Below are 14,634 nucleotides of genomic sequence, written 5' to 3' on the forward strand. Positions count from 1 at the left end.
CTATGTCCTCTACATATCTGTGTGCATTTAAACATGTCTATACTTGTCATGGTCCAATGATTGTTTCACGCACAGTCTGTATCCACCCTTATTATGACTCAGTTCATGCTCTTAACCCTCTTTTGTCAAGTGCTTTCTAAATGGCATAATGATGTCACCTGCCTCTCTCGGCGAAGGCACTCAGTGAAGGCCATGGGCTCAATAGTGATGACTCTGCAGCGGAGGCATACTGCTGCTAATGCATATTGTGTAAGCTAAGCATTTATGCTGATGGAACATCAGGCTTACGGTTTGACCCACAAGCATCTATTGATTAATGCCTTTAACAAATGTTTTCAGCAGCGGTGTTAAGGTTCCTCAGTTAACAGGCTTGTGGCGCACCTGTCATGGTGCAACACTCAAAAGCTGTTTTGAATAACACTCTGAAATGTTGGGAAATATGGTAGTTTGTGGTAAAAGCCATAATTAGATGAGGAGGACAGTATTGATTTCACCTCAGTGCATCTAGTACAGAGATACTGCAGATCTGGCACATGTTTAGCATAGCTTAGCACAAAGACTGGGAAAAGGGGGGAAATACACAATAAGATGTAATGTCTAAACACACCCTGGACGTCTTTGTACTTGGCACAAATAGGGGAATTTGACATTGATCACTACTTAGATGTGGGTAGGATGTCAAATGATTGTATTTTCTCCAGTGCTTTACTTAACTTTAAATGTAAAATGTGTTCCTGTGGAAGGTTGCTGTTGTAATTTATACTCTGCGTGATAACCTTTTACGTCACTAAGCAGGGATGTCAGTGACATTCAATTTACTAATCTATTAATCGACTCATCCTTTCAGCTCTTAATTGGACTATATTTGAGTTTTCAATAAAATTGTGCTTCTCAGTTTGATTAATGGTACTACTTTTTTTCCTGACTGTAGCACCTAGGGCTGGGTGTCTGTACTTGTTACCCAGTTCGACCAGAATAACCCAGCACCAAGTAGTATCGAAACATCTCTAGTCAAACGATACCTGCTACTGACCCTTTTTGCACAAAGGGTCTGATCTTCTGATCTCTACACCGTCCCGACTCCCCGCCGGATCAGCAAACTTTCTGTTGCTGCCATCTCTGGAGCCATGATGTCAGTTGAAATGAAAATTAAGAAAGAGGTGTTCAGGTGGACAGCTACATATTCTCGTCCTGTTTTTTCAACAGCTACCTGACGTAATTTCAAAACCGCAGATGCATGCGACTGAAATTTACCAATAAACAAGGTCACTCGCTAATCCAAGACTTCGGTTACCATGAGCTAACACAGCAGCAGCAGCTAACATCCAAAACCCCAAGCATTTAAATGATCCTAGCAAACTCACACTGACACCGAAACGTCTCGACTCTGTCATTAAAAACCTTTATTACCTTTAGGTAACTTTAGCTGCATGATGCTAACAGTTAGCCCTGTTGCTATGTGTGTGTTGCCATGCAGAATCTCACAACTGCCCCTGACTTGGAGCTCACACTCCCGCAGCAGCAGCTTCAACCCTGACAGTCTGTGGTGGGGTCGAGTGCGGTTTATGTAAAGGACTCGGCAGTTCGGTTTGGCAGGATGCCACAAACATGTTCAAATGCATGGCGATACTACACGCTACTCAATTAACATCATGGGTATTGAATAAGGTACTCCATTGGCATTGGTATCACTTTAAGGTCTCTGCAACTGGTAGTGCTATTGTAATTTTATACCCAGCCCTAGGAGTACTATAGTACAGATAAATACCCATTAAACAAGTTCACTAAATATTTGTAAGATACACAATCAATAGTTTTAAGTGATATAACATAACTCTTAGACATTCTTGAAGAGCTTTGTATGTATATCCCATTACGGTTAGGCCTTCAGTTATAGACGTAACTATGGCAACATGTACAGAGATACTGTGCATTAGTTTGGAGCTCCAGTAACAGGTTCAGTCATTTGTCAAGTGAGTGCAGAAACAGAAGCAAACCCTCTGTGAATCAGTGGTCCCAACTCTGGAGTCAGAAAGATTTTGTCTTTCTTAGGAAGCTTGTCTATCCTCAAATGACTTTAGGACTGTTGCTGAAGTGACGGATTAGACTTCTGTGCCAGCATTACCTCAGCTCTCCTGCTTTCCAAACTCTCTCACTCTCTCACACACATACACACACACACACACACACACACACACAGAGAGAGAGAGAGAGAGCTTACAGCTGTATAAAGGGCTGAGTCGCGGCTGTTTTTTCACTTCTGCATAGATATGCATTATATTGACCTAGCCTATTTCTCTTCTGTCTACTGACGTCATTAAGATCTTGAGTATCGCACTAAATCTTAAGAATAGCTGCAGCATTAAAGGCGTACACATTTATTGTGCCTGTGTTTGGTTTATTGCCTCCAGGCTTTTCTCATACCTTTTCGTGGGCACCAAATGAGAATGGCTAGGCATGGTATCTGTCTTGGATGAAACATAAGGAAGTGTATATTTTGTGTTTCACGGGTCATTTCACAACCACTACAACTGGTAAGAGCACTAAAATGGTCCTTTGCTGCTTCAGAAGTGAGACTAATAAGGATATTAATAATAAAGATATATTGGCTCTGCTATAAAACTTTAATCAGTTTCCACTAAATGATGATGTGGCAAAGTGTCAGATTCTACCAGCACTGTCAGGTCAAATGGTGTGTCATTAGATCATCGAAATGCTTTGTACATTTCTAATTAATTTGAATCTGTCTCTGTCTTTTTCTTCCTCTAACAGAAAGAGATCCAGGCCATGAGCCAGTGCCACCACCCCAACATTGTGTCTTACTACACCTCGTTCGTGGTGAAGGATGAGCTGTGGCTGGTCATGAAGCTGCTCAGTGGTGGTAAGTGCAAATGTCTTCCAAGGCTGTCTTCTTCCATCATGTGTCAGAGTTATATTATACTGACCTTTTCTTCTGCTCGTCCATTTGAATGTCTAGATCCCAGACAGGCAAAAAAAAAAAAAAGATGTACACTTTTTGTGCACTAGCTTGGAGCACTGTTTTAAGCCACAGTTAAATTAGTTTTGTTAACACAACAGATGTGTTTTGGTTATCATCTGGGGGGTCCAGAATGTTTGGCAGGGCCCCTCATGATGAGAGAGGGGCAGTAGGAAGAGATGGGCTACTTGCTGCTGGTGATGTTAACTGTGATTGTAGGGAATGTGACAGCACTGATCCTCATTGTGTCCCATGTGAGCTGCAGCTCTTTCCGGGCTTTAACTCAGTAACAGTGCAGGAGCTAATGACAGGGCAGAGGTAATAACAGCCCGCAGGCCGGCGTCATGGCACCCATGTGGCAGTGCTGCAATTAACTAGTGAGAGGAGCATGAAGAGGAGGCCACCATGGAGAAATAGACCTCAAAATGCAACGATTTCATCTGCTTGTCATTGTTTTGTTCATTTTAATTTTCACCAACAAGTGGAGTATTTGTGGTTCTGGATCAGACTGTGAGGGAGACGAGCTTTTACAACGAGCGTGTGAGGGCTCTTGGACACAAACAGCGTGTAGATGAAAGCGTCCTGTACCACACATTTAACAAGCATTAAGCACCATCTTCAGAGATAAGTGTAATGGCCTTTTGTTTACAAAGAGTCAAAAAATGGTCAGTCGTTCTTCTCTTAATCCTGCTTTCAGTCTCACACACGTAATTATACAAGTGTACACAGATACATCCACACGCTAAACATTTACACTCTGTTTCTACCCTTCCTTATTCCTGTGTAAACAGCGTCCCACTGTAACGGATAGTGCCCAGGTGGCACGCCTGGCTCCCTCGGATACACTCAAGTCATGAGCCGCTTGGCAGCCGCCTTGCAGCTGGGCCCGGGGGCACAGTGCCCACCAAGCGACGCTTGAGCAGACGGCCAGCCTCACAGTGGGAGCTGACACCACTTAAGATGGCCTCTCCCGTTCCCCTTATCCTAGTTAAACAGAGGCCCTTGATGTTGAGTTTTATTGTGCGGAGTAATTAAATGATGGCCATGGCGACGTCTGCCATGGAGACAGACCTCAAATGAGGTCGGGTTTATAGACCATCACTCCACAGGGCAGAGCATACCAGCCCAGAGGAAGGCCAACCGCTGTCTGTTCCTCTGGCTTGATGGAGCGTAAGAAACCCTCCACCCTCCGACTCCATCCTGTCTTGTGTCTTCTGCTGTTGAAAGACTGTTAACAGCTCGACAGTTGATCTAACAAAGCACTGACATGTTTTTACATCAGCAATGTTTGTTTGTAAAGTGCCATATGATGAAGCAGCAGAATACATTCCTATAGAACAGGTTTCATTCTTAATAGAAGAATGTTGTTAGACCACTAGATCACACTGGTTTAGCAATATTTTCACATTTGCTACAGATGAGAGCTTAGTAGTTTGCTGGAAAAGTTGCTAAACAATCGCCTAAATACTTACATGTCTGGATAAGCTATGTTTTATTGAGCCACAATACAGAATTAACTGATGGTATGCTACTCTTGTTTTGGCATATACCATTTCTTAGTGGTTGACTATCGGTATGCCACTTATAGTAGGTATGTCACTCATGTTGCACTGGCAGATACCAGTGCAGCATGATACTTTTACCCCCGGGTGTACTGCAGCAGTTGCCATGGGGTATGTGAAAACACTGTGAAGTAGCTCAGCTTATTTGAAAAAAAATTGTTTGTAGATAGATATAGATGTTTTTTTGTGTTACAGGAGAAAAATAAGCCCATAAATTGCTTTACAAATTGGTTTGAGGCAGCCATGACAGGACGACTTCACACGACTCACCTCCTACAGACCTTACCTACAGATGTAGGACCTTAAGACCACATGTAGAGGTTTAGAATATGTGAAAACTAGCTAGCAAGACTAGTAGTATACAGACCAACTTTATTGTTAGACCAACATGATTAGGCATGCAGCATTGAAGTGATCTTGACAGTTGTCCTGTAAGTGTGGCTAGAGTTTTATCTCTTCAGACATTTTCCCCTCTCCATGCACTTTGGAAGAAGGTGAAGTTGTGCCAGCAATCCGCACTCTGCTTCTAGCTAGCAACTATACAGAATAGTCAAAAAGATCTCTGCACAAAATGCAGAAATGGTCGAAATATCTATCTAGTGGTAGAAGTATGAATGCCAACTTTACTGTGCCTGACTGGTCTTTCACTGGCACATATTACTCACCTCTGATAACAGCGATGTACCTCTATCGGCCCAGGCACCACTAAATGTTGCTTTATGTCACCTGTGTCTTGGTAAGAAAGTTGTACTTGAACACACTGGAAAGACTGCAGCTAACAGCCAACTAGCACATATGTTCTGCATCTACATGAGAGGAAATAACTGGTACTCTGCATTCAGCATTCAGATAGGGAAACCAGAAGACCCACAAGATCGATCCAAGATGCTAGTTAGCCAGTTAGTTCATTAACAACACAGCCTGATGTTGAAAGAACAAATATTTAGCTTGCGCTAGCTATGATAACACAAACACTTACAAATCGTTTCCGCTAAAGAGCTCAGTAATAATCTAACCTTATATAGCAAGTTTGTTTGGATCACACACCCTCTTGACTTTAGCTGTTTGTTTGCTTTCCTCACTTCGGTTTCTTTTCTCGTGCGCTAAGCTGAACTGTCAGTTGGTGTGATTTTACTCACCAACAGGCTCCGCTTGCTCTGCAACTAATGCCAACAAGGGCCGACTAGAGCTAGCAGTGCGGAACACACCACAAAAAGTAGGGTGACAGATGATGACTGATGGCCTGACATTGACCAATGGCCGACAGAGCGCCTGGTGTATCATTGCGTTAACAATCGGCATATGCCACTGACACATGCCTACAACCACTTTTTGATCTTGTATGTGATTGAAAGTTGTTTAGCTTGTAAAAGCTTATAAAAGGCCACCGTTGCATACATACTGATGCATATTACATAAAAACATCAGTGGATTAAAAGTTTTGACAGTCCCCAAGGTAAGAGTCTTACTGTCATATCTGACACTGTTATACTCTTGAACCACTTTTGCAAATTGTTCACAAGTTAATGGCAATGCCTCTTAGATACCATGTCTTCAAGACTTTATGTCATACGTTGTTCATCCAAATAAGTAAAGCTCTGAAAAGCCTAATCTTCAATCAAGACTGCCTCCCTCCCCGGTAAATCCGTTCAAGGCCTAACCTGTAGAGCTGAGTTTAATGATCGGTGCGCAGTGCAGGGCTTTTCAGGAAATTCCTGTTCTGAATGTGACATATGAACAACTGTTTCATTAGAGCACCACATAGTCCGTCACTGACTGAGCACGCATCGGAGAGACATCCACTGATACCCACTGGGACAAAATATGAGTCATGCCAAAGCAAGCGGAGGAATGTGTTCCCTGGAGATTAATGTGCAGCCTTCAGCGACCGACTCCACTGCCGCCGAGCTCAATCGAATGCCACTCAGAGTGGAATCCAACTAAAGGCAGATTGTTATTGACTGTTTCGATTTTGCATATGAAAAGACTCTGTCAAGTTTGGAGCCAGTGGATTTGTCACATCATGATGTGGCCTTTAACTGTTGCCAAAATGCTGACAGGCAGCTTTGTTGGTGACTCCAGGTTCACAGAAATAAGACAATGAAATTCTAGCTAGGGGCGTAACAGTACATCGATCTGGATCGATGTGTCAAATCAATGATTGACGATCCAAAATGACTGACGCAAAGTTAACACATTGATACATATCATTTTTAACATACACCTTTCTTTTGAAACCCCCATGGCACATCTGTGTCTCGATTTCTGTCCAAGTGCACCTCCTTCCTAAACATTGAGACAGTGTGGTCCATTGCAGGCAGGCAATGGTAAGCAGGACATAACGTGGAATAAAATCAAATCGCAATCGTATGTTTATTCATTGTGATATCTGCAAATATCATATCGTTGTCCAAAGAATCAATAAAATATCATATCCTGATATAAATTGTGATTTACACCCCTAATTCTAACTTGCAAAATTACCTTTGTTCCCTTCTGTATCTCATCCTTTTCCCCCCAAGAAAATAGAGACATCTCTCAGTCTGTCAGTCCTCTCTTCTACACCTTGTTTCTGCACCACCTGTGCCTCTCCACAGCCCCTCCCCTGCCCCGCCCTCCCTCTCCCCCTCCAACTTTGCTTGGCATTCCCTGTCGGCCTTTAGCACAGTTGGCACCAGCTCCTATCTCCTTGGTCCACTTCCCCACTCCTCCCTCCTCTCCTCCCTTTTTTACTCTTTCATCCTCCTGCTGAGTCCCAAACCTCCTGCTCTGACCAGGAGACCGAAAAGATGAAGTGGAGCTTTTACACCTTCACAAGTTTTGTTTGAAATCCTGAGAAAGAGAGAGAGAGAGATTTGACTAATCCAGCATGTAACTGAAATGATGATTTGGCATTTCCCGGAGTTTTTGCCTGCTCTATAGTGCGCTGCACTGTCAAGACTCAATTTATCCCCTGTGATTTGTATAAACTCTTCCTCTGGGGGCTTGGACAGGCACCGTTCAAACCAAGCCAACAGGTGTCATTTGTCTTGGAAGCCGTAGTCGTTCCCATGCAAAATGAACCTTTTGGATTGTTAACCTGTCAGTCAGTGTCAGCATGTTGAAACAGCCTAATGAGGCGTGAAGAGTTCAATCAGATGAATTTGAAAGAGGCTGACAAGACTGGCATTTAGTGATCCCCCAAAGCTCACATCACGCTGTGTGTGTGCACTTAGAAATGTTCTCCCCTCGGTGCCACCTCAGCTTAAAGGAGACTTGTCTGGAAAAGGAACTAAACACGGTTTCTCTTGCTTTACCCTCTTCCTTTATCAACATTTTCTTTCTTCTTTTTAAAGAAAGTTTGACATTTTGGGGATCATTTGCTTTGTTGCTCAGAGTTGAGTGAGAAGATCGATACCACTCACATTACAGCCATCAGTATCAATCTTTTCATCTAACTCTTGGCAGAAAGCAAATGTGTATATTTCCCAAAGTATCAAACTATTTCTTTAATGGTTATACATAAAGCAGGGCTGTAAATTTTCATATCCAGTTAAGTGGGAAAGGATAAGTTCCTGCACATTAGCTCCTTCCTCACTTCCTCATCACACCTTCATTTGTTGGCTCATTAGGACTCCATCTTCCCCACACTCGGTTGTAGCTCTGTTCAGCTATCCTCCTTCCCTCAGCAGCTTCTCCATTGTCACCTGTCACTTCTTGTCACTACCTTTCCTCCCTCCCACCATTTCAGACAAGGAGATGAACATCACACTGAGCGCAGAAGCATTGAGAGAGAGGAGGGAACAGTGTGCGGAGAACAGAGGGGGAAAAAACGTCAGACAGGCTGCCTTTTCTCAATGAGCTTCAAAGAACTGTCACATCAGAGACATGAGGCTGCACTCGTCTTACACTCTCCTCTCGCTCCTTGCCAATTCACTCGCTCACATATATGCTATCTCACACACTCAGACACATATCTAGGCTGCTTTTCCCGCCTTTGCTCATCTGTCCTGTCCTCTCTTTGAATGGGTCTCTCTCCCTCACTGCTGAATCACATTTTCTCTCGTGTACTGTCACCGCACGACGAACCCGTTGAACCCACCGTCCCTCCCTCACTCTCCTCTCACTCTGCCTCTGTGTGTCGCTGTGTCTAAGACTCTCTGCAATAACACTGTCTAGTCTCAGGTGGCCCGTCATCGTCGCCTCCCCTGGGTAATGCTGAGCTCGACTGAGCGCTGTAGGCGAGGACATCCTGAAGTGATTGAGCAAATGGATATCTCTGCACCCCTAGCTTGGCACAGTTGCTAAAACACAATCAATTAAGTCCTGGAATTGTATCGTGGACAGGCTTTTAGGACCTTGAAAGGCCATTTCCAGCATTTGTTTGCAAGTGCTGCTCTGTGTGTGTGTGTGTGTGTGTGTGTGTGAGGCTGAGGGTGTGTGAGGGAGGGACAGACAGTGTGGCAGTGTGTTTGTGTATCACTGCAGCACAATACAGCTTGACAGGCAAGTCGCATTCTTTTTGCTTCTCTGCTTTGTCCCCATTCACCACTGTCGCCCAATTTTCTGTCATACCGAATGCAAATACTGAAGCTCTTTTCCGAGGGATGTTCTTTATTCTGTGAAAAGTGGCACAAAGGAGATCATACACTGACAGCAGTCGGACTTTTCATCCAGAGCGCTCCCTTTATTTAGCAGGAGCCAGGCTGAGGGAGACATGGTGACCTGCAGGGTCAGTGAGCACAGCTACGCTAGTTCTCCATTCAGCCTAGGCAGCTGAAGACAAAGCAACAGTTGAACTTGTAACCTCAAATGCACACTTATCTTTCACTCAGATCTCTGGCCAATTCCAAAGGCATTGAAGGCACGTGCACCCTGAAACAATTAGAACAACCTGTAGTGCTCAGTTTGTATTTTTGAATTTGAAGTTAAACTGGACTGCAGAGAAACTGACTGTTATGTAATAATAATGATAATAATAATACATTGGATTTATATTGTGCTTTTCTGAATACTCACAGATGGTTTACAGAGAAAATGAACAACAAAAGAAAAATGAAATAAGTTTGAAGTGGATACGTTGGGGGATGGAGAGCCAGTGGAGGTTGTGAATGATGGGGGTAATGTGGTCACGGGCGCAATAGTGTGTGAGAAGATGTTGAGAAGAGTTCTGGATATATTGCGGTTTCTTGAGAGTTTCGGATGATTAACTGTAGAGGAGACTATTGCAGCAGTCCAGTCTGGAAGTGATGAATGTGTGAGTGAGCCTCTGCAGCTGAAAAGGAGAGGGATGGACTGAGGCGGGCGATGTTTCTGAGATGGAGTAAGGCTGTTTTGGTGATGTGTTTGATATGTTGGTCAAAGGAGAGGGTTGGATCAAAGATGACACATAGGTTAAGGACATTGGGGTCACTGCGGTCCACTGAAGGCCACCTACTTACTGTCCCACACACAAGATTAAAGACGAAAGGTGATAAAGCCTTTAAGACTGTTGCACCGAAATGGTGGAATGCACTACCTCATGAGCTGAGAGCGGCCTCTTCCGTGGACATTTTTAAAAAGCAGTTAAAAACACATCTGTTTAGGCATGCGTTCCATTAATTGTCCATTGTATCATCTCTGTATTTCGCTGCACTTTACTTTTTATTTGTTTTAGTGTATTTTGCATTGTTTCTGTTATTGTATTTTTTGGTATTTTATCTTGTGAAGCACTTTGTGAGCCCTCTCTGTGAGAAGTGCTATATAAATAAAATTTACTTACTTACTTACTTACTTTGGGGCTGATGATGTTGACTCAGATTTGTCACAGTTAAGATTTAGGAAGTTGGTTTGAGGCCAGGATTTTATTTCAGTGATGCAGTTGGGGAGAGTAGAGTGAGTGGCAGGAGTGATGGCTTTGGTGGAGATGTGGAGGTGATTGTCAACGGCAAAGCAGTGAAACTGAAGTCCATGGTGGCGTATTATTCAACCAAGGGGAAGAATGTACAGGATGAAGAGAAGAGGGCCAAGAACTGAACCTTGGGGAACTCCTTGGGAGAGGGGAGCAGTGGTGGATTTGCAGTGAAACTCATTTGGGTGGAAAACCTCAAACAAAAATCCTGTGAGTCTACAAAGTCAATCAGACTTAAAGTCAATATACCAATTCCAAAATATGTCCCCTAATGATGACATAAATTCAAGTCTTGTTTCTGTTCAGTCACTGAGACAGCTGTCTATCTGTGTAGATACTGACTTTACTTCTTAATATCATAAATTGCACAACATAAATTATCTTTAATGGTAGAGTTACCCATTAAAGAATACATGGTAACAAATGTTCTGATTTCTCTCTATCCAGCATGGGTTTGTTTTGCCTTGGCCATATCAAAAGCAAAAGGTCATGGTGGTGTTTATGATTGAAGAACTTTTGTCTTAACATTTGTCTAAATCATTTGTTTTTTCCTTCAATAAAATCTATCTTGCTGGAACTGGAAAAAAGGTCTTTGTGGTACCCATAATTTGATTTATCCAAACAATATAAGATTATACACAAATCGTCTTGACTAAATGTCCGCCAATCCAACAGGAAGTATGTGTTTTCATAAATAATTTTGGATTAGAGTTGACTTAACAAATGATATAGGCTATCCCGAGGTGACTTTCTCATTGATGCATGAACTAGATAGGCAGAAACAATACAATTTATTTACCCAGTAATCCTTAAAAGAGGTCAACTGCTGGATAGTTTTCATTTCTCTCTGACATTGATGTTGACAAATGTAGTTTTCAGCAGAGAAATATGAAGCATGTCATTAATTCTTTTACTTAACCACTTTCCTGTGGTTTTTATCCAGGCTCCGTACTGGACGTGATCAAGCATATCATCTCACGAGGCGAACACAAGACAGGCGTATTGGACGAGGCCAGCATAGCCACGGTGCTGAAAGACGTGCTTGAAGGCCTGGAGTATCTACACAAGAATGGACAGATCCACAGGTAACGAGACTCACAGCCTTCCACTCTGGTACTGTAATAAAAATGACACAGGACTTTCTATTACCATGAAGCACAGAGGCTTTATCAGACTTCACCTTGAGGGTTTATGAGGCAGAAACTTTGTCTTGTCAAACTAATATTATGTCCCCTACCTTGACTAAATGGGACATTGTTTTATTATAGTGGAGTGTCTGTTTGTGTTGGCACTTTTTTGTGAGCAAACTAATCCAGATACAGTGTATTATAGAAATTTAAAGTTTCAGTGTGTAAGATTTAGGGGGATTTAGTGGCATCTAGTGGTGAGATTTGCAGATTGCAACCAGTTGAAAATTCTCCCGGTTAGAATTCAGTCAGTGTTAATTGTTTAAACCAGTCAGAAATGAAGGGCTGAGCTATATGGCCAAAATGTTATTATGTCAATTTTTTTTTCATCAGTCAGTATTGATACTTATCACAATAAATGTCAAATCATTTTTGTGTGGCAGATACAGTCATTGGGTAGCCTACTGCTGTGTTCCATGGTCTGAACAATCATGCTAAAGTAACTTTATGAGCGTGTCGAATGTTGTTCTGGCGCTATAACGTTACTGTACGCATTAGCTTGGTGGCTAGTCTCTTCTTCCTCTATTACTTATTCTTTTGTTAAATAGCAGGTGGCAACTAGCGTTTAAGGTGCATTAGTGCCCCTCTTGTGTTGGATTTTATTTTAATTATATCAAACATTTGTCATATGTCTAGCAAGAACAGTTATGTAGTGATCATTTATCGCCCAGCCCCAGATCAAAGTTGTATTTTAATGAGACTTTTTTTTTTGAGACAAAGTGTTGTTAAGATACACATTTCATATTATGTCTTCGCGTTTATTAAAACATTCCTCATATGCAGACATCTTTAAATATAGACTTTGCTAATGCCAAATCTCTGGGTTAATTAATGTACTTATTAGCATAACTGTCTGTTTTTATATATTACGGTGACTAATCATATCATTATGTGCCGCTTCTCATTATGTGGTATCTGTTGCCTTCACACTCTTTCCATTTTTCAGTGAGATATTTCCTGTCTTAGTCAAAATGGCAAATAAATTCATGGCCATAGTTCATGGTTTAATGCAAAGTTTAATACACAACAGTGATTGGTATTCTTCTAGACATACAACTGTACCAAGGAAATGACATTTTAGACAGCCACTTTCACACCGAAAGGTCAGGGGATCTGTATTAAGATGAGGCCGTATACTTTCCCAAAGGGGCTGCGACAAGTGTTCCAGAAGAAGAAACAGTAATGACTTGTTTATAGCTAACCACTAAAGTATGGTTATGAATGAAAAATCAACTAATTTCCTGTATACACCATTAATTCTAAAGCTGTAAAACTTTAAGTTACTGCAAGAAATCTGTAAGTAGACTACCACTCCTGTCCTGATAATCTCTTAGAGTTAAGGTATGAATATGCATTAGTGGAATGTGTGAATGGCAGATTTGCGTGCCACAGGAAATGTGATCCCGAAAGCTCTCTTCTAAGCCAGTTCAAGACCTGGCTAAGTCCCGGCACTTTAAGCTGATACGATGAACCCAGTCGACACACTGGCTGTAGAAGTCATTGCACCGCCCCTTTTGTATTTAATATTCATTACTCACGCTTTCATACGTCTCCTCTTTTCTCCCAGTGGCACACATATAGCCCGGGACAGGCTACATGTGTAAATAATGCATAACTTTTCGGCTTGGTTAAGTGCTCAGCAGCTTTCAGTGTAGCATGCCAATGAGAAACAGAGAGAGAGGCTTGATTGAAAATTTTGACCGTGGACTTGGATTAGGGATGTGTAGACGAAGTATCAACTCATTACAACTGAATTAGAAAGCTGCTGTGTCCTATAGAAACTTTAGGCAGATGTATGGAATTACACAGTTTAAATTACCGTGTTAATTAGAAGGAAAATGCACTGCGGTATACCTCTGCTGTGGCATCTAAGTATCCACTCTAAGCATAATGTGACAGGGTTATCGGTCAGTGCCGGAGAGCCGGAAATGTTCTTCCAGAGTAAAACCTGCCTTCAGCTCTCTGCCCTGTCCAAGGAGACATTAGGGAATCATTAATAGATCATTTATCACTTCAGTCCACCCCATACTCTAAGGTGTGACTTGTGAAAAAGATATCGTGAGGTAACCCCCCCCCCCCCCACATGCTGATTGCATGCATGACTGGAGAGGCCACGGTTAGTTGATCGGTGTCTGCTGATGTAAACGTGCACATATGGCTGTGCGCGTTCCTCCTGTGTAAGCTAGATCATATGAGTCGGAGCCTCAGGGGCAGGGGTGATGGAGAGAGTCAAGGGGGCGAGGCTTGACGAGGAGGCAGAAAGAGGGAAAGTGTCACATGATATGTTCCATCCAGCCCAGGACGGCAGAAAAGCAATTAGAGTCTTGCGGCCTGGGCTGTAGCCTCAACTGGAGACATTTACCACAAGACGGCGAACTGCTCCACCTCCACATTCACATCAGCTCGGAAAGTCAGTGATTCAAAGGTGACACTTGTCCTCTAACTTGAGCAGCAGGTAGAAGAAAGATAGTGTGGACTGTGTCAGTTGAATCTCAGAAAATCAGCATGTTAATTTTTGGGAAGCCCTATTGTGGGGAGCTCTTTGCCTTACACATCTCTGAAACCTCACATCTCTACTGAGGGTACATGGGAGGGCTCTGCCCAGCAAATTACTCGGTATGTGGTTTAGTAATGATCGGGTAATGGCTGTAGTTATGCTGCCCCTGGGAGCGTCTGGGAGAGCTTCTTGCTTTGGATTAAAGGAAAATTGACAAAATAAGAAATAAAAATTGATTTGGAAAAACAGATGAGATTGAAAATCAGCAGTCTGGGGAAAGCAATCAAAATGAAGAATCAAAAGGTAGATAGTTCTGTGGTCAAAAAAAAAAAGGCACGGCTAAAAGAGACAAGGTATTTTGTCCTCGTGGGAGACCCACGGGGCATCTCATAAACCCTCTTTTACAGCCCTGTTAGGGGCACTGTGAGCCTGGCACCAGGATGTGATGTCACAGGAGGTGACCCGGCGGAGCTGCAAGGTGTAGGAGCTGCCAGATGAGAATGATCAATCTTCTTGACAGTTTCATACCGTGGCTGTTTCCA

At 42.7% G+C, this 14,634-nt stretch overlaps 1 protein-coding gene across 1 annotated transcript in view; it reads left to right on the forward strand.

The window, feature by feature from the left end:
- The window catches only part of oxsr1b (oxidative stress responsive kinase 1b), a 52,671-nt gene that overhangs the window by 15,895 nt on the left and 22,142 nt on the right, over positions 1–14,634 (forward strand). The window contains exons 3-4 of the mRNA XM_050056673.1: positions 2,773–2,881; positions 11,352–11,493. Coding sequence (XP_049912630.1) covers positions 2,773–2,881; positions 11,352–11,493 — 251 coding nt within the window. The remainder of the gene's footprint in view (positions 1–2,772; positions 2,882–11,351; positions 11,494–14,634) is intronic.

Source organism: Epinephelus moara, chromosome 11 (assembly GCF_006386435.1).
Source record: "Epinephelus moara isolate mb chromosome 11, YSFRI_EMoa_1.0, whole genome shotgun sequence".
NCBI classification, from domain to species: domain Eukaryota; kingdom Metazoa; phylum Chordata; class Actinopteri; order Perciformes; family Serranidae; genus Epinephelus; species Epinephelus moara.